Source organism: Hyperolius riggenbachi, chromosome 1 (genome assembly GCF_040937935.1).
Source record: "Hyperolius riggenbachi isolate aHypRig1 chromosome 1, aHypRig1.pri, whole genome shotgun sequence".
NCBI lineage: Eukaryota > Metazoa > Chordata > Amphibia > Anura > Hyperoliidae > Hyperolius > Hyperolius riggenbachi.
In genome coordinates this window covers 409680324-409707509 of record NC_090646.1, presented here as the reverse complement: position 1 = coordinate 409707509, position 27186 = coordinate 409680324, and the positions used below count along the sequence as shown (strand labels likewise).

The window sequence follows — 27186 nt, the reverse complement described above, 5'->3', positions numbered from 1 at the left end:
ATTGCTGGGAGTTTAAGCCTGGATAAGATGTTTAATACAACTTGGTCATGACTACCAGTTTGAGGTGGCCTACAGGGGTTCTCCCACTCCTGTATATCCAGCCTCTTTTGAAAACTGCTAGTACTCCATTGAGAAAGGTGGCCTACAGGTTAGTTCCCCCCCCCCCCCCCCCCTTGTTAGTCCTCTATTGAGCAAGGCCCTGGCTAACTATCTGTTCCTAGAAGCCAGCATAATGGTGGTGCAGATATTTAGTTCTGGGAGGCATTCTGCTTGCCAAACTGGCTAATTATACATTCAGGGCACAAACATGAAAATCCTTTATAATTTGCCAGGTATGACAATGCCTAGGCTAAGGGTATGAAGTAGGAGTAGATCTACTGCTAACAAACCCGTTCTATAGTGCTTCCTAGGAAGTAATAAACCTTATTATAGTACAGTCAATGTCATTCCCTTTTACACTAGTGTCACCATCTCCACCTTGCATTTGTGTTGCAAAGAGAACAGCAAGTGATCAGATAACCCCATTACTGCGATAAATGCATGAGTTGAGTTTGTCAATGAAGCTTAGAATTCTATATTCAAAATGTGACACTTTAAAATTGTAGCAAAGAAAACCTGTGAAGCGGATCATTTCGTTTGCAAAAGTGGCGCGTGTATTCCTGTACGGTGGCTTTGTGATGGAGACCCAGACTGTGAAGATTCATCTGATGAAACAAAAGAGCTGTGCCGTGAGTAACTTCTAAAGGTTTAGTAGCACAATTTCAATGGTCTTTAAAAAATGGAACATCAGCCAAAACCTTTTTTCTTTTATGGCATGAGGAAGGGTTAAAACTTTCTCTCCCTCCTGCTGGCCCTAGTGGTGACCAGCACTCTGAAAGATTGTTTCGATCTCTTATAATTTTGTCTTCCTTCACTTTATAGTACTGTGTATTGAATGGCCAGTCTTGGAGGGATTTCATCTCAGGGCTTGGTTTGGAAGTCTGTTCCACTGGAGAGTTCTCCCTTCTCTAGTAAAAGACAATGGTCAATTTTTTTTTTTTAACCAAATTTCAGTCTAAAAAGTAGCACGTTTTTGGCTGAGCTCCACTTTAAGCTTTTTCTACAGCTATTCTTTAGAGGTTTCTCACCTGTTTAGGCACGGAGATTTTTAATCAGTCTTTCTTTAACCACCTGCTGTGGATGGCTTTGTTTTGGGCTTCCACTCTAATCACTTGCTGTTTTGTAATTTTTTTTTTTTTCTTTCTTTGGTTTTTGGCACTTGCATGAAATGTCTCCACTCATTTTGTGTACCATTAGCATGGACAAGGTATGTTAACATCTAAACTCAAAGTCCCCGGGCAAATGTCTTTAGGACACCTAGACTTTTACCTTCAAAAAAAAAAAATTGATGTCATATAAAGGGATTTTGTTACAATTTTAGAGCATCTTTTGCTCATATCTAAGGCTACAGTGTTTCATACATACAGCTGTGAAGGAGGGGGGTGGCATTGAGCATTCACTTACACAGCAAGCTCAAGTCTGACTGCATTAGCTGCATACTTGTTTCAGGTGTGTGACTTGGGCGCTACTGCAGCCAGTAAGTTGGCAGGACTGCAGGAGGCTCCAGGTAAGTTAAATGTTTTTCTTAATAAAAGTGCAAGGATTTATACTTGACTTTCCCCAGTCCCCTCCATTCTTTGGCTCTGGAGTTCAGCAGTGTTGCATGTGCAGTCCCAGCTGGGAGTGTTCTGCACAAGCAGTTTAACCTTTGAACTTTTCATGTGCAACCTGCTCCAGGTAATGCACATACACTACAGGCTGAATCCTGATCATTTCAAAAATCTATTGGAAATTGGCCTTGCAACACCATCTGCCAACTTGCCAGCTAGACACTGTGCCCAGTGCACTATACATTACCTGTCCTTGTTTGCTGCCTGCTCCATCCACACATGCCCCATGTGGTTGCTGGTGTACATATGGGCATGACACCATGCCTGCCCATGTTACTCTGGCAACCACGGGGAGCATGTGTGGACAGAGCCTGGAACAAGAGGCAGACATGAGCAGGTAAAGTGAACTGGGCATCAGGGGGCACATTAAACATGGGGGGGGCAGCATTTGGGGTTTCATCGCATTCATCACTAGTCTCAATGGTGTGCACCTGATCAACCATGGCAGCCTAACATCTTGCAGTATGTCAGTTGCCATGCTCAGCCCAAAACTGGTCACATTGTCCAATTGTCAAATCTGGCTGATCAGCTGCCAAGTCGATGGCTGTATGGCCACCTTAAGACAACTAGGCTCTATAAAGAAAAACAATGGGGCTTCTACCACAACCCCCACTTCCCCTAGATGTCCTGTGACCACGCCAGGACAAAATGATCCTCTGGTCACCTGCTGCAGCTAACTTTTTATTTTTGCAACTTAAATGTTGTGGGTCACTGCACCTGCGCAGTCCTGGCCACATGTCCTCGCTCCCGCTCATGTGAGCATGCGGTGTAGTAAGCCTGCACAGGATGCTCCTGGTGACATGGGCAAGGATGTGCAGTGGCCTGTGATATTAGACCCTGGTGGTTCTGTCTTGGTGCAGGCATAGGATGTCGGAGGGGGGGGGGGGGGGGGGGAAAGAAAAGAAAGGAGAGGGATGGAATGGTGGTAGAATCCCCCAGGTAAGTTTGGGCTCAGAGGAAAATGCTGCTCTGAATCTGCATGTGTCAAAGTTGGTCTTTTCTGTTTTGCACTGGGTATTTCAGGATTTTATCTGGGCTAAGACAAACTGCAGAGTCAGACACGGAGGGGTGGCTCCAGACATGTCTCAGTATTGTATCAACAATTGACATTTGGATTGGAAATCAAATGACTAAAGTAGATTATGTGCTATAATGAAGATTGGCTCTTAAATCAGCCTTTGCCTGGATTACTCAATGTTTGAGACCTATGTAAACTGACATTGCAGCTGCTAATTAAAGACACCACTAAAAGCTTTACTTGTGACCCAGGAAAATTGGGAAAGAACTACAGGCACTTGGGGAAGTTGGTACACTAAAAATAGCTGGAAATATAACTAACCCTTTAGGGGTCAGAACCATTTTGGGACTCTTTGGATTGTTGGGTACCCCTTGGCCAACCTTCTAGTTCTGCCAATGTAGCTCCTAGATCTTCTCAAATGTGACTTTACAGGACACACCCAGAATGAGTGGTGGATTTTTTTTCTCTCTGCTGACTTTTTAGTATCTTGTACATGACCTTGGAAGCCATTTCTGACTTAATTTTAGAGCAGGGGTGTCAAACTCAAATACAAAGTGGGCCGAAAGTCAACACCAGGACCTTGTTGCTGGCCAAGCTGTCTACTGGCTACCTTCCTCCCTTATAAAGTTTGCTGGTGTCTATTGGCTTCCCTTCAAACCCTATACAGTTCCCTAGTGGCCCCACCTTATCCCTATACAGTTGCCTAGTGATTAGTGTTTTCTCCAAAACTGCTTCCCTGGTGTTCTAGGGCTTCAACTCAAATATATCCTTCCCTGGTCTACAGTGGGCCAAAGCTAATGTAAAGTAGGGAAACCACTTGAGGGCTAAATTTAATGGCTCTGAGGGCCAGATTTGGCCCACAGGCTGGTGTTTAACATGTGTGATTTAGAGTGAACAGTATACTTTTTTTCTTGGTTTAATTGCTGTCTACTGTATCTGCTGTATACTGCTGCGATGCACTAATATTCATTCAAAGCTATAGTGTAAAAAGAGTGGATAAATAAGGTGCCTTTTTGTGGAAATGGCTGAGGACAGAGCTACTCTACCACAAGAATAATTGGGAAGCCAGACTGTCGACCTTTAATGACGAGCTGGAGTCTGATTAGAAACCTTAGAGACACTGAAGCGAAAAAAAATATAGTGAATTGGTTGTGTACTATGAATAATTACTAGATTAGCAGCAAAGAAAATAATCTCATATTTTTATTTTCAGGTATATAGTGTTTTTTCTAACATTGCATTATCCTATAATATGTGCAGATTACACAACACTCAGCATTCAAAATGAGTCTTTCAGAGCAGTCTGTGAAGTAATGAACTCTCCTCTGGCAGAGGAAAAGTAAACAGTTCAATTACAGTTGAGATAGTCAGATAACAGCCCTCTCCACGACTAAGTTAGTCGGAGAGCTTAATAGCTTTTTTACATAGAGAACTGGAGTTTCTCAACTCTTCCTGTACTGGAAACAATTACACTGATGTATCTGATCTTAATGTTTTATTTCTTAGCTGTGCTACACATACAAATCATATCTATTTTTTTTTTTTCCGCTTGTGTCTCTTTAACAATCTTGGTGTAGGAAAGCAGCAGGAGGAAGGACAACATTGATAAATGGATGGAATGGTGTACATTTGAGAGACTGTTTCTTGTCTGACTTTTTTTTTCCAGTTCCAACTTCAAGAAGCCTGCAAGGGTACATAAGTGACTGGGTGAAATGGTGCATTATTAAAGCTTGATAATGAGGGCACAGGCTAAAGCTCAGTTATATTCAGTGGGCCTCCGCCAGCTCAGGGCTATATTTATTTTTGACAGCCAAGAACCAAGGCCAGTTTGTTCTGTGGTCTAGTCAGTGAGTTTTATGGACTACTGCACTCCAGATTAGTCATGAAGAGGACCACGACATGTTGCCAATTGAAGTTCAATGTCAAAAGCCCCATGCCATCTTAGAGATCTGAATTTACTTGCTAGTTAAGACCTTGTATTCTATTGGATGAGCACTAGCGATATACTGCAAACAGCCTAACCATTAATCCTACATTTTAGTAAGTTTGCCTTTTACCTATTTCTGGTGTAGTTATGCAAGGTCTGGGGGTATGGGTGTGGCATGCCTCAGATTTTTATGTGCAGAGAAAAGTCCATTCAAACATTGGAAGGTCTGTGCTTTATCAGTTATCCAGAATCGAGCGTTGCATATATCAGAATTGGTTGGGGTAACTTGAAGCGTAATAAACCTTTAAAGTACTATAAGACTGGTCCTTCTGTAAACCCTATATACCTATAGCACTTTTAGCTAGCAACACTAGAAAGCTTTTCAGATGTCTCTCACACAGCCTGTGGGGGGAGGGGGGTGCCTAGTTTACCAGCTGTTTGTAACAATTTTTGTTGGGAGGCAGAGCTGAACTCTGACCCGGCTGTAAACTGTTACTTTAGCCTGTGGCAGAGACACAGGAGCACACAGCTATATTTCTGCTTGCTGTTCTGAACAGTTTACTCACAGTATTAGAGCCAGTGAAGATTTTCTGTATGCTGGATGTGCTGGACACAGTCCTCCATAGTAATGCCCACAGTGAACTGTTCTCAGGAAATAGCAAGACAAAGGCTTTTCTTCATAGTTTATTGTGAAGAAAATGACATTTACAAATTGCTGGAAATGTATGTGGCATTAGACTTTTTTAGTTAGAATACTATCGATCTATGCATTTATTTTTAAATGCTGTATGTTATAGCACACATTAGGACAAGTACTAGAAGCAATTTGTTTCCTCACACAGCTGTTCCCCCTCAGCTGTAAAATCCTCAGTCAGTTTAAGGGCAAGACCATGTCTCTGCACAGGGGAGTTGCTATAATCTCCTCAGTTTATAGTTTTATTATCACCTTGCTGAAAGAATCTTATTGATATGGTGGTAAGGGGTTAGATTCTAGCAATGTGTTTTTCAGTCAAGAGAAGCAAAAATAATAAAGATGCTAATTGTAAACAGTGGTCTGCCCCTCTCAGCAGCTTGTAAAGTGGATGCAGCCTGGAGTGAATCATCATCACAAGCAGGCAACCAGTCTGAGTGTAAACAGACTAGTGTTATATTCCAACTCATTTAGTTACCTGTTACCACCTCAGATCAGCCTTTCTCCACGTGTCTCCTGTATGCTGTGAGTGACACAGTGAAATATATTTGTGAGCTGTGTGAGAAATGAATTTTTAAGCAGGGAGAGAGACCTGGGTGAATAAAGTGCCCCTAGCACTAGTGGTAATGTGTACACTAAGAGTATTAAAAAAAGTTTTTATCTATAGTAAGTTTTTTTGATGGCCTTTAAGGATTGGGAGCATGAAGAGATGTATGAACTGTAATTTTACTGATCTTGGAGTCCCATTTCATTAATGGGCTGTGGGTAGCTGGACTATGCTGTCCCATTAACCAGACTGATGTTAGAGGAACTGGGAGGCTACTGGGAGCTTCCAGGATATCTGGCATGTCAGATCTTTAAATCAGATCTGAGATTAAAAAAACTATAACAAACTTTAGATAAGATCTATAGACAAGTTACGACAGCTGCAAACCGCTTCAATAGAAAATTTCTTCCTGTGATACAATGACAGCAGCCAGGTTTGTACACAGGCAAGCTTATCTGAATCTTCAGCACTCAGCCTGTAAGGAAAAACCTAACCCCCCCCCCCTCCTCTCCTCCCCTCTGCCTCTGAAATCTCTAGCTAGTAATACCTCCCCTCTATCCCAGACTGAGCTCCCGTGAGATCTTGCTACTGTCTGAAAATGCCAAGGCTCTCTGAAATGCTGTGGGCGAGGCTTGTTAAGTTTATAGGGAATTGGAGTATTAAAACAAACGTATTTGGCTTGAATGCCCTATAAACAATAGGAAAGGAACTAAATTATGCAATGGAGAAATTTCATCTCTGATCCACTTTAAAGCGACAGGACACTTGTACGCATGCTAGATCTTTAGCCAGCTCAGGGTTTCATCTAGTATGCATTCAAGACTTACTTCAGTAACTTATGCCATTTGATATCTCTGAAAATTGTTTTCACTGGATTTACTAAATTTGTTAACTGCTTTGTTAGTAACATCCTAGTCAGTAGGTGAGCAGTATTGTAATTGACATTTTTCCAGTTTGGGCAGTCATGCTAAACTTCTATCTGAGCTAAAGCCGTGATGGTTCACTAATGTATGCATAAACATTCTGTACACAATTGCTGTGGTAGGGATTTGGGCAGAGTGCAGTATAGATGCCAGCGGCTTTCACGCTACTGACTAGGGATAGTCAATGAGATGCAGATAGGAGTTGCCAGATTATGCAAACTTGTGCAGCTTGAAAATGGATCAATCCATTCCCACCTGGAGTATGAGCCCTTTTTTCATCTTTATTAGCTTTATATACTCTTTGCATAATCCTGTATCAGTTTGGAATTTTGGCCCCAGAAATCTTTGCCAAGAACCCTCAGGGCCCTTTCACACTGAGGCGGTGTGGTATATCTACCGCACACCACCGTGCAATGAAGACTTTCATATTGTAACATTACGGCGCAATGGAAGTGGTGCTTTCGCCGCATCTCCAGGTCAAGAACTACATTGCGGCAATCTGCGTTGGCCTGGAAGTTAGTCTATGGCAACGCATATGGATTTGGAAAAATTCACCAACATGTTGCAGCTCACATGCACGGAAAGCCTATATTAACTATGCACCTCCGCATCTCCATAGCAGGAAGTGACAGCAAGGGTGTGTCACTACTTGCTTGCCCAGTGGCCAGAGGGAGAACACTGCAATAGTGCACTGTTCTCTGAAAGCTTTTTTTTTTTTTTTTTTTTTTATGCAGTGCATTGGAGCTCGACGTGTCGCTAACGCTGATTTTCAGTCTGAAACTGCCTCAAGCATCTGTATATTGAGACACTTCTAGTGATGGCCTGAAGCTAAGGACACACCATACAAGTCATTTGAAACATCTGAATTGGATTTTACCATATAGAACCCTGTATATATTAAACTAGTGGCCAACATTGGCCATTTTGTGTGGGCCAACTGGCTGATAAACTCACTGTTGGGCAGATATTGCGCAGTCAGCCATGTGTACAATGTTAAAATGGAGGAGCACTCCGTAGTGTAACGTTTTTATTGGAACAAATGCGTAATAAAAAAATTCACTTAGGCCTAGTGCACACCAAAAACCACTAGCAGATCTGCAAAACGCTAGCAGTTTTTGAAGCGTCTTTTTTCTTAAGCGTTTTGTGCAGCAGATAACTGATATAAAGCTGTTATTGAACAGCTACTGTAAAAAAGCCTGGAAAACTGCTCTGATCTGGCGTCCAAGCGTTTTGCATTTTTCCTATACTTAACATTGGAGGCAGAAAACTCCTCCGAAATCCAAACAATGCTGCAGCCCGGGAGTATGCATTTCTACAAAATTCCTAGTGCTCTGATGTGCACCAGCCCATTGAAATACATAACCCAAGTGTTTCCACATACGCAAGCAGTTCTAAAAAGATACCAAAACCGCTCAATGTGCACTAGGCCTTACTAGATTTAAGTAAAAACAGGCATGTAGTTGGGCATATAGCCCTTCAAGCCTTCCCTGGTTTTTGCAACCTGAAACTACCGTGGCCATTGGAGTTGTTTGACGAAGACATGGAACGCAGAAACTAGTCACCAGCACAAGGCTACCACATGGTGAGGCAACCAGGGTCGTTTAACATCAGATCTACTCAACTCCGATGGCCACAGTAGTTTGAGGTTGCACCAACCAGAGGATTGAAGGGCTATATGCCTAACTACATGCCTGTTTTTACTTAAATCTAGTAAGTGGATTTTTTTTTTGCGGATTTGTTCCATTAAAACGTTACACTACAGAGCGCTCCTTTCTCCATTTTCTCTTTTTTTCTGCTTCAGCCTTATGACAGCAGGGCTACACTGGAGCAGCTAGAGTGTAACCACTACCAGCCATCGATCGACACTGCATCCGCAAGCGCAAGATTTCACATGTGTACAATGTTGTTCAAACATTGTTTCACAACCTGCACACATGCAGTGTGAAATATTGCTTGAGCACATTTAATAGTGATGGGATATGCAAGTTGATTTGCTAGTCGTGTTAAAGCAGGCTGTCATCACAGAAAATAAGAACTTGGCAAATCAGCTGATCCAACAAATCACAGTGAAGCCAGCACTAGAACATACTGAGGCTCTTGGTGAATCTATACAGCTCTGTTGTACATTGTGCTCTGGGAATGACTACTGTAGTTTGTACAGGCAGGAAAGGAGATTGGCCCCATCCCAGCTCAAGTGTGTACTTGTACTAATCGTACTACAGAGATGCCTTTACACTATAAACCAAGGTGTGGCTTGCACAAAACTTTGATCCTAGAGTACATTTTTATTACACCATACATTTTGTAGCTGTGGCTAGGGATGGTCATTGAGATGCAAATTTAAGTTGATAGAAACTTTTGGTAACTTTATGCAAATTTTAGTTGTATAAATTTTCAGCTCATTGCAGTCCTTGCTGCTGGCATGCATAACCAAGTGGAGGGTCTATGCTAAAACTAAATCTTCTCCTTAGATGCAAGAACTTGCAAGCCTAATGAAGTAAGCTGTGGACCTACTTCTAACCGCTGTGTCCCTAATTCATGGCGCTGTGATGGTGAACATGACTGTGAAAATGGAGAGGATGAAGATAATTGTGGTAAGTGTTAAGGCTGACATAGCTGTGTTTGTGCGAAACTCCTATTGTAGGTGGACCTAAAAGCTGGTAACATATGTATTGTAAAAGGCTACAATCAGACCACTTTAATATATATTTTGAACGACCATTAGGTAAGTCAGATGTGATATATTCAGGGCTTGTTCACAGTGGGACTTTGTAGAGCTGTTATAATGCAGCTTGCTGCACTACAATGATGATCCTATGGGACGTTGACAGTACACAGTTGGCATTGCATTGTAACGTGTAGCATTATGGTAACGCAGTGCATTACCTGTAAATGCACAAATTACCAGGTACAGGAGAATTTTTTTTTTTTTTTACACCTCAATACAATATCCCACTGCATGTAGCCTCAGGCTTTCCTCTTGACCACAAGTGTTTGCAATCTGTCCTGCGTTAACCAATCCTACCCAGGCAAAATCAATGAAACAATCTTGACCAGTAGTCAGGCTGCACAAGTAGCCTTAAAGAGAAACTCCAACCTAGAATTGAACTTTATCTCAATCAGTAGCTGATACCCCCTTTTACATGAGAAATAAAATAATTTTCACAAACAGACCATCAGGGGGCGCTGTATGACTTTGTGCTGAAATCCCTCCCACAAGAAGCTACTCTGGGCAAACTGCCACAATGTAACAATGTTCAGACAGGAATTATCTGTTTACAGCTGTCTCTAACTGCCAAAACAGCTAGGAGCAGCTACATAACCTGCCCACAGTAAAATCGTCGCCATGTAATGAATGTAAATCGGGGAGAGGAAAGATTTTACAATGAGCAATCACTGACTCAATCATTTATACATAATTCTTGTAAAAATGAAGCACTTTTTTTACTACATTTTCACTGGAGTTCCTCTTTAAGTGTGGCCATCTTTACATTAATTTTCTTTTGAATCCAAGGTTTACAATCTTTGATTTGTAACAATCTGACCTTAGTTTTTGAGAATCTCTTTTTAACCAATTCAGCCCCAGTGTCAAACCTTATGCATCTGCGCAACATTCACCTCCCATTCATTCGCCAATAACTTTATCACTAATCACAAATCTATATCGTTTTTTTCCGTCACTAACTGGGCTTTCTTTGGGTGGTACATTTTGCTAAAAATGTTTCTAAATCCATTTTATCAGGGAGATTAAGAAATGAAGAGAATTTCTCAGTTTTTGGCCATTATAGTTTGAAATTCATATAATATTCTACCGTAACTAAAACACTTTTTTTGTCCCGGTTATTACAGTTTAAATGATGTCCTGATCTCAATTTATGGCGCCGATATTTTATTTAGAAATAAAGGTGCATCTTTTTCAATTTGTGTCCACTATTTACAAGGTTATAATTAAAAAAAATCCATCTATCATCATTTAAAAAGTTTAGACCCATAGGTAACTTTTTTTTTTTAAACTTTAATCACATTTGGGTAATTTTTGGTGTGAGGGAAACTGTATGTAATTTAATATGTATGTGGGTGTACTTTACTATTTGGCCACAAGATGGCCTCAGTCAGTCCTGGATGTGAATGATCTCTCAACTAGGAACTAGGACTTTTTTTTTTTTCTGAAGAGGAAAAAAGACAGCGGTCTCTGATAAGAGCATCGGTTTTTATGCGGGGGGGGGGGGACATAGATCAGTGAATGGGAACTATATTCCCATTCACTGATCGGGGGGGGGGGGGGGCTAACGGCAGGCAGTGGAGCACGGTGCCACTGCAGCACCACGTCCTATCTGGACGAACATGGTCGTCCAGATAGGCTGAACTAGTTAAAGTTCTCCTTCTGATCATGGGAAAATTAAATGGCAGCCGACTTTAGAGGTTAATAGCAAAGCATCCTTAAATGCCAAACTTGCAGGTTTTTTCTTTTTACTTTGAAATTCTAAAAGTATAATTTTAAATGAGATATAATGCAGTGTTTGTTTTGTACGGGTTTCTGGTTAACTAAGATTAATAAAGGACTTTTTCAACATGTTTAATTTCATTTAACCCTTCATGGAAATGGGTACTTATACTCATTTATCCTGGGGGTGGGCATCTGGGGTCCCCTTCTTAAAGGGGACTCCCAGATGCCACCATGAACCCCTGAGGGAGTAGTTGCCCCACCTCCTAGAGCACCGGAGGTGGGGAAGAGCCTCCCAGCCTGCATGGGAAAAAAGGGGTTAAATGTGCTTGGTAGGGGGACCCCACTTTTCATAAAAATGAAATGGGAAAGTGGTTTTTGTTTCCTATCTTTAACATGGCCTGAAAATTTGGTGTTTCTACCATGTAAGGGGGCTTTGTTTTGTTTCATTAGAACTGTCATTTACTGCATTAAGTGTGGGGTTTTTTGTTTTAACTTTAAAATCTATTTTTCAAAGTATTAGGTCTTTGAGAGGGAAAATAAATCTTGTCACGGCCCCCCTCCACATCCCCTGTACATTTTTGTGTTTCTAGCATGTAAGGGGGATTGGCTATTAACTGTTAAAGCTGTCTGCCATTATGGTGCCTGTTCGCAGACTTTTGCAAAAGTTCACATCCACTGACCCAAAATCAGAGGTTTCTGACATCTCTATTGACGGTTGTGTGTTGTGCCTGGAGCTTTTTTTTGCTCACTACAGAAGTCTGCTGTCAACACCTGTATAACTAACTAACTTCTGCAACAGCAGACTTCCCTGTAGTATTGATTATTTATGCTGATCAGAGTAATTAAAGTCTAGGGCAGTCTGGTATTACAGCGGCCAGTGCACATGGCTACTAATGACAGGCAACTTCTGCAGCTGCAGACAATAGTACATCTAGTGCAGAAAGTAGTATAGTCCCCTGCACTGCCTGCTGCTATTTTCCTGAATGTTGACCAAACTATGAAAAGGGGTCCCAGTTGGAAGAACAAAGCAGCATCACTAGCCATGGCTACACCTGGTGCCTTATGGTAGGTATATACAGTGATGTGAAAAACTATTTGCCCCTTCCTGATTTTATTTTGCATGTTTCACACTTAAATGTTTCTGCTCATCAAAAACCGTTAACTATTAGTCAAAGATAACATAATACATGGCCCTGTGTGAAAAAGTGATTGCCCCTTGTTAAAAAATTAACTAATTTATCATGCCTGAGTTCAATTTCTGTAGTCACCCCCAGGCCTGATTACCGCCACACCTGTTTCAATCAAATCACTTAAATAGGAGCGATCTGACACAGAAGTAGACCAAAAGCACATCAAAAGCTAGACATCATGCCAAGATCCAAAGAAATTCAGGAACAAATGAGAACAAAAGTAATTGAGATCTGGTAAAGGTTATAAAGCCATTTCTAAAGCTTTGGGACTCCAGCGAACCACAGTGAGCCATTATCCACAAATGGTAAAAACATGGAACAGTGGTGAAACTTCCCAGGAGTGGCCGACCAAAATTACCCCAAGAGCGCAGAGAACTCATCAGAGGCCACAAAAGACCCCAGGACAACATCTAAAGAACTGCAGGCCTCAATTAAGGTCAGTGTTCACGACTCCACCATAAGAAAGAGACTGGGCAAAAAACAGTCTGCATGGCAGATATCCAAGGCACCAACCACTTTTAAGCAAAAAGAACATTAAGGCTTGTCTCAATTTTGCTAAACATCTCAATGATTGCCAAGACTTTGGGGAAAATACCTTGTGGACCGACGAGACAAAAGTTGAACTTTTTGGAAGGTTCATGTCACGTTACATCTGGTGTAGAAGTAACAAAGCATTTCAGCAAAAGATCATACCAACAGTAAAATATGGTGTTGGTGGTCTAGGGTTGTTTTGCTGCTTTAGGACCTGGAAGGCTTGCTGTGATGGAACCATGAATTCTACTGTCTACCAAAAAAATCCTGAAGGAGAATGTCCGGCCATCTGTTCGTCAACTCAAGCGATCTTGGGTGCTGCAGCAGGACAATGACCCAAAACACACCAGCAAATCCACCTCTAAATGGCTGAAGAAAAACAAAATGAAGACTTGGAGTGGCCTAGTCAAAGTCCTGACCTGAATCCTATGAGATGTTGTGGCATGACCTTAAAAAAGGCGGTTCATGCTAGAAAACCCTCAAAGTTGAATTACAATTCTGTAAAGAGTGGGCCAAAATTCCTCCAGCGCTGTAAGACTCGTTGCAAGTTATATAGACAAGTGTAATTTTATTAATAGTGTGTGTACTTGCATATGTATATGCTTTGTATGTGTAATATACTCTTTGGCCACGATGGCGCTAGTGAACACTCCCATATAGGAAGTGATCACTTTTTAAGAGTAAAAAAAAAGTTCCGTTTCCTGTTATGAATGGACGCGGCCGCTGTTCACGGTTGCGTCCATTCACTCCAGGCAGTGCGATTGGGTAGAGGACCTCTCGGTCCTCTTCCCAACCCCCCATCACCCAGCATGGGAACCCGACAAACGGCGGCGGTAGTGGCGCGCACACGTGCATAGCGGCGGGAACGTGCAACATATTAAAACGTCATGTTGCCATTAACAGGCAAAAGCATGACATTTTACTACGCTAGGTTGACGGTAAATGGTTAATCTGCAGATTAGAACCACTAGGATGGATATGCAGATAAATGTCTGACATCTTCAGATTTCATACACTTTGTTAGTTTATATAAATGCATTTTGTAGGAAATTATCTTTGCAGGAGTACAGCATCTTTTTATAATGCTGGATACACACGGGTCGTTCCCGCACTCTATTCCCATAGATGCGCCGCTCAATACCCGTCAGTTTATTTCCGACATGTCCGCTTAATCGTTAGGTTGATTTGCCATACTTAACCTTCTTGGCGGTAACCCCGAACGTAGTCATTGACGTCGTCCCGCCCGTCGCCATGGCGACGGGGGAAGCCCTCCAGGAAATCCCGTTCTTTGAACGGATTTCCTGATCGGAGATCGCCGAAGGCGATCAAAGAGGGTGGGGGGATGCCGCTGAGCAGCGGCTATCATGTAGCGAGCCCTGGGCTCGCTACATGAGATAGAGAAAAAATGTTTTTAAAAAAAACTGCCGCCCTGCCTCCTGGCGTGTGTGTTTTTTTTTTTTTTTTTTTTTTTTTTTTTTTTTTTATACCGCCAGGAGGGTTAACATGGCAATCGAACCTAAAAATCATCAAAATGCGCTCGGAAATGTTCGGGAACAATCGATTCGTCGGAAATCGAGCGGTGCATTCGATGCTGGAACGAACCATGTATTCAGCATAAAGCATCTAGCAAAGATTCTGTTCGGGGTACTCAGATTAATAGAGTAGATTTTGTAGGTATATGCTTATACTACATGGAAGGTGGTAAAATTGGTCAGATCTTCTATTTTCCAAAATTTTATCTCAAATGTGTACTTGGCTTAAAGGACAAGCTTAAATTTGAAGTAAACATACAGACACATTTTTCATCCAGAGTAAAATGAGCCATACATATTCTCTGTTGCTGTCACAGTAGGTAGTAATCTGACAGGACCGGCAGGTTTTAGACTAGCCCATATCCTCATGGGGATTCTCGGTTCTTTTTATAATTTTTTTTTTTTCCTTTAAAAGCACAGTGAATGGCAGTTGCTCCGACCAGCAGCAAAAAGTGTACCGCAAGCACGAAGACTGCTGGCATCCTTTTCTTTATAACTTTCAAGGAGTCTTTAGAGAATGAGGCTTCTTGCACACAGGGACGTTACAGGCGCACAGTGCAGCCTGTAATGCTCCCCCCCCCCCCCCAACGCACAGCAATGTAACACAAGTGGGCTGTTCACACTGCCCACGTTGCATTACATTGTAACGCAGCAAAGTGCTGCATGCTGTGCGTTCTACGTGGCTGAGCCACGTAGACTGTTTGCACATGCGCAGTCATGTTGGGGAGGAGGGGAGAGCGGCCGGGCACATGGCTTATATTCACTGCACTCAGTGACGTGCAGTGTTTACTTCCTGGAGCGGCCGCTCTGTGCAGCGATTGGCCGGGCGGGATCACGTGATGCCACATGCGTCCCAAGAGTACGCATCACTGACGCCAGAGTGAGCTGCACAACGCGGCTCACTCCGACGTCCACACCAGAGAGCACCAGGCGTTGCGTTGGGGGCATGTTATGTGCCCTATAATGTCCCCTAAACGCAACGTCCTGGTGTGAAGGTCATGCTGATCCTCTATGGATAGATGGACTAGCCCAAAACCTGTTGGTGTCAGAGTTGTACAACTTGCTGTAAGTGACAGTAACGTAAGAGAAAAGTAATGTATGGCTAATTCTTTACTCTGGAAGAAACCGGCTTTGTATGTTTACATGTAATTGACAATTTTCTTGAAGGGACCACGGTTGTGAAAATCTTAAAATTTAAAACTACCCTACACCATTCAATTTTCATAATTAATCCAAAAAAGCTAACCTTCCCAATCTCCTTATGTTGAATAAAATGAAAATCTAATACTTCCTTTTTTGGGGGGAGGGGCAACCAATCACTTTTATTGTAAAATTGGATCTTTTTGTTAGTGTGGCCACCTTTAGGCTGCAAATTAGTTTTTTTTGTTTTTTTTTTTGTTTTTTTTTTGGTTTTGTTTTTTACTGGACCTCATCTATTTGGCCGTCTGCACTGCCACTAGGGTCACAGTATGGTCGAGAAGCAGAAAATGATTTGCTGACAGGGTTTTAAAATGGTATTATGGTATTAGACTCCTCAGCTGACTTGGCATCAATATTGAATACATGGCAATACCGCTAGGAGGAGACATGCAGTAAGTGTCCTAATGCTATCCCTGCTGGCCTAGATATTTCATGCATGCTGAGCTCCTTTAATGTATTAAACCTTGACACAGGTTGTTTACTGGTGAAAATGCATATGTATATGATGGCTGATCTTGAGGCTTACCTTTTTTTCACACTACTCCTCCCTTTCCCAGTGGGGTCTTAGTCAAAATCAAGGAACATCAAAAAATAAGATAAAACGAACATTGTTACAAACACTTTCTGAAGTAACGTTCAAGGGACCTGCAATTAGGAGTGTTAAACTTATACGGCAGCTATAGAATTTCTGCTTGAAATAGATGTAAAACCCTGTTCTGTCCATGCATTCTTGCAATGTTGTGATCAAGCTTGCTAACTGACTAATGCTGGAAATACACCATGGGCTTTTTCAGCAAATGGATGGCTCATTAGAAAATTTCCAACAGGTCCCATCTGATTTCAATAAGATTTATTTGATAGATTTTCTCATAGATCTGAATGAAAAACAAACTCATTGTGCATTCCCAGCTTTAGTGATTAGAGGACTCCAAATCAGCAAGCTGACTGATCAGATGTTTGATCTCACTAGTAAATTGGTGACCGGGCGTGGCAGACCTCATTGGCCACACTGCTTTGTTCGGAACTAAGCAATACACAAGTGGTGGTTTATTTTGGATGTTGTCCTGCCACTCAATCTGATGCTCTGTAATTGCTTTTTGATGCAAATGTATTGTAATCTAAACCAATGGTACACTTCATAAGTCTCATTTTTAAATATAAAGCTTGGATACTGTAGAAAGTTCTGACAAGTACCATCTGATTTTTGTGACTTATGTTAACACTGCGTTTAAAGGAAACCGAAAGGGATATAGAGGCTGCCTTATTTCCTCTTAAAACAATGCATACTGCCTGGCTCTTTATGATCCTCTGCCTTTAATACTTTTAGCCATACTCTGAAAAAGCATGCCTATTGGGTGCTCTGACTGGATTAGCTGCATGCTTGTTTAAGTTGTGATTCAGATGCTATTGTAGCCAGAGACAAGCATGATAGCCAGGCAACTGATATTGCTTAATAGGAAATATGGAAGCCTCACTACTTCAGATTCCCTTTAAGGACCTGAGCACCTAGCCTGCATCTGCCCCTTTTTTTTTTCAGCAGGACAATGTGGACAAAATTAGACACCAATACTTTAGTGTGCTTAGGCCTCAAAGGGCCACTCTTGACTAGAGCATAACTAAACCAGCTAGGCTCTTGGTTGGCGAGCAGTTTTTTTTTTTTTTTTTTTTTTTTTTTTTTTTTTTACTGTACATAACATTTCAGTTTAACATGATTCTCTTTAACATGTCAGGATCCTAGCCACTACCCACTTCTGCTTCAGAATTGCAGTAGTCATGCTGCCCCTATGCAGCCACAACAGCAGAATGGTGCAATCAAAGAAGACCCATTGAGAGCCTGTATTAACACCTTAACTTCTGCCACTTAAAGTGGTCTGAAACTCAGCATTTGTTCACTAAAAGATTCCTTACATCTTTAAAGCTATCTCAAAAATTGTAGCAGAAAGCATTCAAACAGTTAAACACAGCACTTTGTCCTACCATGGAAAGCCACTTCTTCTGCTTAGGATCTGATGTAGAGAACTGTATCTGTTTGTTTACATTACTCAGTTGTTGCATTGTATGTAACTGAAATTGAGCTGTCAGTAAAGCCCTCTGCTTCAAGCATGCACAGTTCAGAACAGCTTACTAGAGCATTTTAATATATAATATAATAATCTGCTTGAATAAAATGCAGAGGCAGCTTTCAGAACAGATGAGCGGTTCTTGTACCTTGTAATTTGTAAACAGATTACTTGTGCACAAAAGCAAATATGGTAACTATGGGTAATAAGTAGGAAAAACACATTGATTGCACTTGAGCATTTTTCATAGATGTCTGGCTGGACATTAGCTTTGTGAGCAAGTTTTATTTGCATGTGCTTTGCAGTGTTTTTCATAGCCTTATTTTTTTTTTATTTTTTTAACAGAGAATGTGACCTGCAGTCCACTTGAGTTCTCTTGCTCCAATGGTCATTGTATTGCACGCAACTTTCAGTGTAATGGCCACAGAGACTGTACCGATGGGAGTGACGAAGTGGGCTGTGTCCCTGCAACATGTGCAGCTCATGAGTTTCAGTGCAGAAACTCCAGCTGCATCCCAATGAGTTGGGTGTGTGACGATGATGCAGACTGTGCTGATCATACAGATGAGTCTGAAGCTCAATGTGGCCGCCCACTGAAGCCCCCAAAATGTACCCTTGGAGATATCCAGTGCGGCTCTGGCGAGTGCATTCACAAGAAGTGGCGCTGTGATGGCGATGCAGACTGCAAAGATAAGAGTGATGAGATGAACTGCCGTAAGTCTATTGATTTCTTTGAACAAAAATGTCAGGATGACTAATGCACCCATTGTTACTGCAGACAGTGTATGTAAAGGTTTACACTTCCTGCTTTGTATCCTTTCATATAACCTGCCCTTTGAATTCTCAACTTGTAAATGCACAGTACTGTTGTACAAATTGCATCCACTTGCCAGAATATGCAACTAACTTCGGTATGCCCTGCAGAAGTTAGTCCACGCAAGTAATGGGAGCTTCCCCATAAAGCCATGCCCCAAGCATACTCCTTTCCTAGAGGAGCCACAATTGCACCCGGGGGGGGGGGGGCATTTAATAAGGAGTTGAGGTTATTGGGGTGCTTTGTAAATTGATGGGCTCTATTGGTGGGGCAGTAGAGCACTGGTGGCAATAGCCCAATCTGTTTAAGTTAAGCTTAAGGAAAAGATGTCATGCATGAAGAGCAGTTGGGGACTGAAGATAGTGGCGAGGGAGGGGGGGGGGGGGGGGGAATCTGAGAAATAGCTTTGGTTGTCGTCAGCATAGAGGTATTGAAAACCAAAAGCACTTGTCCCAGGTCATGTAAATGGAGAAAATCAAGGACTGAGCCTTGTGCAGACAATGGTGTGGAGGAGTTGTTTTTTGTCTTCTATGCCAATACCATGTCCAAACGGGTAAGAGTGGTTCAAGTAATGTGCTAGGCCAGGGTTTCTTAAAGCGGAATATAACCCTGCATTTCATTTTTTTTTTTTTCACTAGACCAGCATTGGAAGGGTTAGACACAGTGCTTTAAAGTTCTGTGGAGAGACATGCTGCCACCCCCCCCCCCCCCCCCAAGTTTAGATAGATACATTTAAGTAAACACAATGTAACAAGTGGTGAATGTTACACTCTTTGGCTGTCCAGCTCCTGCACAGTGAGAGTGAGTCACATTCATCACTTTTTTACAAGGTTTACTCAAATGTACCTATCTAAACTTCGCTGGGCAGCATGTCTCTCCATGGAACTTTAAAGCTCTGTGTGTAACCCTTCCAATGCTGGTCTAGTAAAAAAAAATGCTGGTTGCATATAATGTGCTGTAAATGTTTTTAAGTGCAAAGTTGACATGCAGGGTTATATTCTGCTTTAAACTGGGAACCAATGTGCATGCCTTAAAGGGGTGCTGTGCCACTGTCCCTGTACCCTTGCATTTTTGTCAGGTAATACAGCTGCAATAACATGACAGCTGACATTAGTGGATGCAATGTCTATTGTGACCTGTGCAAACCGCTTAGAATTCTCCAAAAAGGCTGATAGTCCGCAATGTGGATCAGGCACTTCAAACTTTGGGTTCGTAAGGGCCATGGTTGCAAAGATGTTTGGCTTCAGAGCAGTGCATTTTCTGGAGACTTAACCAATGGGAGGGTTGCTACTTTGGAGCCCTTTTTCAGAGACGGCTGAAATGGGCGCTCAGTGAGCAATTGCCAGGCAACAGCAAGCAGTTGAGTTTGACAGTCTTTTCACTGCCGATCAACTACTCATGGAGAAGGGCCTTTAGTGTGGTGCCTGTAGCTCAAGGGTCCCCAACATTTTAGGTCAAGGGCCAGGTCAACATACTTCAGACTGCTGGGGGGCCGGAGTATACATAGAAGTTTTTGTGGGCCAGACAGTGATGTATAGTAAGGTGACAACCTTCAGTCCAATTGGACAACAGTGTCACCTGATGTGGAATTTGATTGGAAACCAGCGAATTACTGCTTTCTGGCTTCATTCTATATGCAGACCACCAATATTTAAAGATGTAGCTGACTGTATCTATAATACAATTTGTGTGCGGGGGCCAGTAAAAAAGCCTCAGGGGGCCACATTCGGCCCGCGGGTTTAGTTTGAGGGCCACTGCTGTAGCTCTTGGCCTCTGGCAGTACAAGATGAAGAATGTCCCCCTGCTGCAGTTTCTGAAAATGGTTATTTCAGAAAGCTGAAATATCGAACTGGGCATGATGTGCAGTTGCAGGTCATGGCAAGCTACGCTAAAAGTTGATTGAAGATGAGTGAGGATGAAGGGGGTGGAATGATGATGCCTTTTCCCTAGATGGATAAGGAATTGCCTGCCTAACTGTGGCGGGGGTGCCTTGATAAAGTCAGAGTAATCCAGGGCACCCTCACTCAGAAAAGTTTGAGAACCACTGCACTACAATGTTCCCCAGCTCTGAGGGTCCAGAGAAGCAGAGAATGAAAAACCATGGCAAATGCAGAGGAAAGGTTGGAATACTAGGTACAGGGAATCTGCCTTTGCATTTTGTAATGCAACTTTAGTGATGATGATTTCTGTAGAATGTTGAGAGCAGAAACCAGACTGAAGGAAGTCCATGGGGGGGGGGGGGGGAGAGAGAGAGGAGCACAGACTGTTCTGAATAGATGTGGCTTTCCAGCAGTTTGGAAGCAAAGGCAAGAATTGAGACTGGACAGTAACTGTAGGGTCCAAAGAGATGTTTTGTTTTTAGTGCTGTTAAGATTTCTTGTTTAAATTGACTTTGAATGTATAATTGTTTGTTTGAGACTTCATGCAGGCTTGATGAAAAAGTAAGCCTCACTAACTTGTGTTTTGCAGTAACTGTGTACAGTACATTATGATGCATGCCATTATACTGCAACACACCCACCGCAATGAACATTGCATTGGTGGTTCATTGTATTGCTGCAATATACCACTGAGCATAGCCTCTGTGTACTACTGTTTGTAGCTTTACAACCTCTTCCACTTCCCCCCCCCCCCCCCCCCCTTCTCAGGTCTGGAACCCACTACAAAGTGCAATCACGATCTCTAGCATTTTAATAGGAATTTGCTGGCAAAACTCAGTTTTGAAAAATTGCTACCAAAATTGCCAGAAAATTGTGTAGATTAGCGTTAATTCTGATGGGTCCTTTCAATGAATTTTTTTTGCAGTCAGGGGCATAGCAAGCCCCACCCCTTCTTCCCCAGTACTGTACATACTCGAGGAAGCCGAGATCAGAGCACACTGCCGTTAGTTTACTATCCGTACAGGCACAGAGTAACTACTTACGCTGTACATACTGAAGGTAGCAGAGATCAGCACGCAATGTGCCTGTACTGATAGTATACTACCTGCAGTGTGTGCTGATCTCTACCGCCAGTATAGGCTGTTAGTCTGTGCCTATACTAATAGTAAACCAGCTGCAGTGTGTGCTGATCTCTGCTGCCTCCAGTATCTACACAGTATAAGTAGTTACCCTGTGCCTGTACTGATAGTATACTACCTGCAGAGTAACCACTTATACGTGTAGATACTGGAGGCAGCAGAGATCAGCACACTGTGCCTACACCAATAGTAAACCAGCTGCAGAGTAACAACCTATACTATATATACTGGCTGTAGCAGAGATCAGCAAATGATAAATCAGTACACGTTGTTGCTAGTTTACTATCGGTATAAGGCACAGAGTAACAGCTTATACTGTACATACCGGAGGTAGCAGAGATAAGCACACACTGCAGCTAGTATACTATCAGTACAGGCATGGAGTATCACCTTATACTGGAGGTGGCAGGAATAGCTGCTAGATCTGTGCCCCCAGCCCCCCACTTCCTTCACAGTATAATAGCTAGCTAGAGTGTACTCTAACCCCCCCCCCCCCCCCCCCCTCCCCCCTCCCCTGTGTCACCTGTGTGCCATACCAGAGCCGATAAAAGTATTCTCTATTGCAACGAATAGTGCCTCACCTGCCTTTTCTTCAAGTTCATCCAGTCTGCGCAAGAGAAGTGCGCCCTCTACGTTTTTCTTCGGTGGCTGCCCTCTTCCCCCCCCCCCTCCGGTGGCCGCCCTCTTCCCCCTACCCCCGCCCCTTTCCTGTGAACCAGGACACCTACCCTGCCTAGTTTCATCCTTAGCTGCTCAGCCTGCTTATCAGCTCCAATAAAATCTGCGACTGAGCATTCAGTCTGGCTTTGCTCAGGAATAATTAAAGCTGAGTCATTATAGCAGAACCAGAAGGGGGCAGACTTGGCTCGATAAGACATCTATGGCCTAGTGCACACCAAAAACCTCTAGCAGATCTGCAAAACGCTAAAGGTTTTTGAAGCAGATTTCAGAGTGATTCTAGACCTGTTTAGAGGTTTTCTAAACCTGCCTAGTGTTTAGTATTTGAAATCTGCTACACAAAAACACGCCACAGTAAAGCTGTTACTGAACAGCTTCTGTAACAAACTACTGGAAAACTTTTTTTTTTTTTTTTTTTTTTTTAGGGCTGATAACAAGCAGTGAAGGATGAAACAAAGCAGAGTAGGTTTTTCTAACGTTCCCACTTGTATATGGTAAAATACATGAAGATGCTTCGTCTCTGGTTCACTTTAAGACACTCTCAGTTAGGTTCCCACTTCCTCCCCTCACTCACGCATGTGGTAATGCTTTGTGAATGAGACATAGTCTTTACAGTGGCTTTCCAGGGTTCAGTCTAAAACTTCTTTGCACAACAGCAAATCTCTCCTGTGCCCCATGAGCCTAGCCAACAGGCTATGGGTCTTTTTCAAGCAAGGGGTGAAATTCCTTTGTGCAGTACATGGATGTGGGCTGCACATGTGCCCAGCATAGTGCTTGTGAAGGATGGTGGCCAGTGGACCACTTCAGCCCATTGTTAACATTGTATAGCCAGATTATTCTTGCCTGCTGATTATTCTTAGTCTGCAATGGAAAGCATGTAGAAATGACTCCAGCCATGCACAGCTTGCTCATATTCTTCTCCCCCCCCCCCCCTCCTTCCCATTGTAATTCTTCCAAAAAAATGTGATCTAAAGTCTCCATTCTCATAGGACACGGTAGATCCATCCCTTCCAAGAATTAATCTTTAGATTTATCTGTCTTTCAAAGTGTCAGACTGATCTATGCTGGCTTGGGCAACAATGTCAAATGTCTGCAATGATCCTTCTATTTGAGCTTTAAATATGTGACTTTTGTCCAATATGGAAACTGTCAAAGCCACACTTTCATAATTGTCATGGTTTATGCAGTGTTCTCCCCAGGTTCTTTTAGCCGGGTGCTCCACCCGGCTAGTTTTGGTGACCACCCGGCTGTCATTGGCACACCTCCTCTGCTGTAAGCTGAGTTGCTCACAGAAGCACAAGCCCTGCATGCTCTCATCTCGCCCACCTGACTACTTTTTCATGCCACCCGGCTAAGAATTTTTTTTGGGGAGAACACTGGTTTATGGAACTCCACTAACCACTTTATTTTTTTCTCTCCTTTAGAGTCCCATACATGCCAACCTGACCAATTCAAATGTGAAGATGGGCACTGCATACATGGTACTAGACAGTGTGATGGTATGAGAGACTGCCTTGATGGCACTGATGAAATTCGCTGTAAAAATGGTGGGCACACAGTAAAATGGCTTTATTTGCGGTGTATGTCTATGCAGAAAAAGCAATTCGTGCCTGTCTCATGGTTCTTCCTCATTTCCCTTCTACTGGCTGACTTCAGTCATTCAGTGTTCAGGCTCTGATAAATTCAAGTGCAACTCTGGCGAGTGCATCGATATAGAAGACGTTTGCAACAAGATCCGTGACTGCAAAGATGGCAGTGATGAACCCACAAGAGAATGTGGTGAGTAGATGTCTTGCTCTGGTAGTAAATTCAAACTATCTTGGAGTCTTCATATTCCATTGTGGTATAGGTTGGACAAGTAAACAAAGAACCCAAATCAGGAGCACCAAAGATGCCCAAGTCTTCTTTAGTAATAATGCAAGCACCAAGGTAATTAACCTTAGACCTATTTAAGGTATAGTCAGTGAAAGGCTGTGTGGGCAGAGGGCAAATCGGCAATATATTCACATGGTAAGGGCAAGAAATCCAATCCTATAATGGAAATTATAACACTGTTAGACCGTCACAATTGAGGTTTAGAATCCACACTCTTCTGAACTGCAGAAGTAATGACTGTCCGTCCTCCTTTACTCTTCTTGTAATGGAAAACCTGAGGGACTTCAGATACTAGACTTGCTAAGAAATTACCATATGACTTTTTCATAAGTTCACTTCAAATTTACTTTAAAAAGTCAAATCAGATGGGCTTTATCGGAAAATGTATTGTTCAGGGGTACTTGAAAAACATGAAATGGCATAAATTTTCTTGTGCAGATTCAGCGTTTTTATATATCAATTCAGGATACTAAGCCACTGGACCTTTCCTCTTAAGAATTGAGCAGGTCAGAGGAAGACATGCTAGATGTTCCCTGAGTGGTATCTCATGTGGGTTTGTTTACCTACTGATGTCACCTGTCGGATCAGAACCTGATCTCCTTGGGTGGTATCGCTGGGCTGGCCTGTACAGAATTGTCAGCTGTGTTGCTATAAAGGGTCAAGGGCTGACGGAGCAGCGCATGTGACGCCGTGTGGGTGAGCGGCATCTTCAAAAGCCGGCCGCCACTTAGGTAAGCTGATCCGCCGGGCGGATCATTTGCTAGGCTGCTGTAGCTGGTTGGGGGGGGGGGCTTCTGTAAATACACCTATTGGCTGAGGTGGTAATTATCGGCCAACTTTAGTCAGGCGTGTATATGAGGCTTAAGCTTCTTAATGGGGTGAATAGTTTAAAAAGCTTCCCCTTGAATAGGGGTAGTATAAATAGTGGAACGTGAGTGGGCCAGAAGAATCTTCGACCTTAGAGGTACTGAGGACTGTCCCACACAACTTTGGGGGTTTGCACTCCATACTCAATTTGTGGGGGTTTTTTGTTTCCAAAAATGTCTTAGCTAAAAATCTGAATTTCCTCCCTAGGGCTAGATGAATGTCTGGTTAACAATGGTGGCTGCTCTCACACATGCCGAGATTTGACAATTGGATATCAATGTGAATGCCCTGCTGGATATGAACTAACTGACCGAAAGACTTGTGGTGGTGAGTTGATTCCTTGCTACATTAAAAAAGGAGTGGTAAAAAATGGTGGTTTAAAGGTGTAGGAAAGACTGACAGTACTCAATCTAAACACTTGCTGCAGTAATTCCAGAAAATTATTTGGAATAGTCAGTGCAATAATGTAACCTCAAATTTGAGGTTACATTATTCTGGCTTGGGCTAAATATATGTAGCTTTGATTTGGGTCAGAAGTGCAATTCTGTCAATTTATGATGGATTCCCCCCCCCCCCCCCCAAATTTCTTTACATTGGGCTCTTCCAAAATATTTTGTTAGGCTTTTTTTTGTTGCTTTTTTGGCTAGAATAGATCACAACAATCATTCAGCATGCTGGACAGATCTTGGTCTGGTGTGACATTAGCTGTTTGCACGACACTGCCAGCAATAAGGGGAGGTGAAATAGGTTTCTGAAAATCTCTGCTGCTACCTCGTGGTGTTTTTGTTTTTCCTAACTGAGATCTTTTGGGAATCTGCCTTGCGGCGCTCGGACAGGTAAAATATTTAAATGCATGGACACTTGGACAGTGGCTGGATGTTCCAGACTTGATTTACCATGTCAGCTCATTTTCCCAGCATGTGCAATTTGATAAATGTGTCCCAAAATTGGCTGAAGGGTCAATCGGGCATGCTTGTTGCAGCACCAAATTTTCAGGCAGTATGATTGGATGGCTGAGTTGGCCGGAAAATCAGGATATGTGGCCACCTTATTGTATGGGTTTTAGCTGCAAGCTTTCAGTGTATACCCTCTGACAAATCAATCACTTCCCTGGAAACTTGAATTGCTTTAATGGTATAAACTGTTCTGTATTCTAATCTAGAAGTGTTTTGTAGATATCAACGAATGCATAAATCCAGGAATATGCAGTCAAATATGTGTCAATCTTAAAGGCGGCTACAAGTGTGAATGTAGCAAAGGATATCAAATGGACCAGAAGACAGGCGTGTGCAAGGCAATAGGTAAGACTCGAAATTTTTAGTGTTCCAATAGACTTGTAAGCCTAGATTGGCCTCTATTCATAAAGCATTCCCGCATGCGGTAATGCTCAAAACAGCAGACTTTCCCGACCATTTAGCAAAGTGTCCATTCATAAAAGCTGTTTCCGCATGAAAAGATACAATTCCTGAGCAGTGCAGGAAATTACCGCCTTGTGTGGTTATCACAACACATGTCACTGAAGGTTAATTCATGAAGATTAGAGCAAGCGGAATGGGAGCAGAGAACACACTCTTTAGAAAAGGAGATGAGCCAGAGATAATGGGCAAGATAACAGCCAAGCTAATGTGGACAGACCTCCCAGGCAGCAGCAGTGAGAGCAGAACAAAGGCTTGTTTTCAGACAAATTTCACATCAGAGCCTGCATGTGTAACATTTCTTGAAGTTCTAAGCTGCAGCAATTAGATTGTTTAGAAAGGCTATTAGACAGATTCAGGGAGAGACAATTAAAAAAAACTGCACATGTAAAGGGATGCTGGGGCTGCCTCCTTTATACTAACTGTCTCTGCACAGAGAAAATGTATCAACTCGGCTAGTACCGTTAGTTTAGTGCGGGAATTCCCCAACCTATTATCGCAAGTATACTTTTTATGAATGGGCACACCCAAGTCTAAAATACAGATGCAGTATTTTCCCTCCCAAAAATTTTTTTTTTCCCCCACAAATAAAATTTATGAATAGAGCCCATTGTAGCTTTAGCAAATGGTTTTAACTAGAAACATTGAGTACTCCCCCTCCCTTGTGAGTCAGGAATGTACATGTGGACATGCAAGCTTAGAACAGTAACTTTAAGCGTCAGATCTAAGATTGTATGTACTGC

At 42.5% G+C, this 27186-nt stretch overlaps 1 protein-coding gene across 3 annotated transcripts in view; it reads left to right on the top strand.

Annotated features, from left to right (window-relative positions):
* Nucleotides 1–27186, top strand: part of VLDLR (very low density lipoprotein receptor) — a 97115-nt gene that overhangs the window by 36241 nt on the left and 33688 nt on the right. For 2 of the 3 annotated variants that reach the window (XM_068235781.1, XM_068235773.1), the window contains exons 3-9: nucleotides 606–728; nucleotides 9287–9409; nucleotides 18121–18489; nucleotides 23711–23833; nucleotides 23943–24065; nucleotides 25236–25355; nucleotides 26204–26329. In XM_068235781.1, coding sequence (XP_068091882.1) covers nucleotides 606–728; nucleotides 9287–9409; nucleotides 18121–18489; nucleotides 23711–23833; nucleotides 23943–24065; nucleotides 25236–25355; nucleotides 26204–26329 — 1107 coding nt within the window. The remainder of the gene's footprint in view (nucleotides 1–605; nucleotides 729–9286; nucleotides 9410–18120; nucleotides 18490–23710; nucleotides 23834–23942; nucleotides 24066–25235; nucleotides 25356–26203; nucleotides 26330–27186) is intronic. The other variant, XM_068235791.1, reaches the window with a different exon arrangement.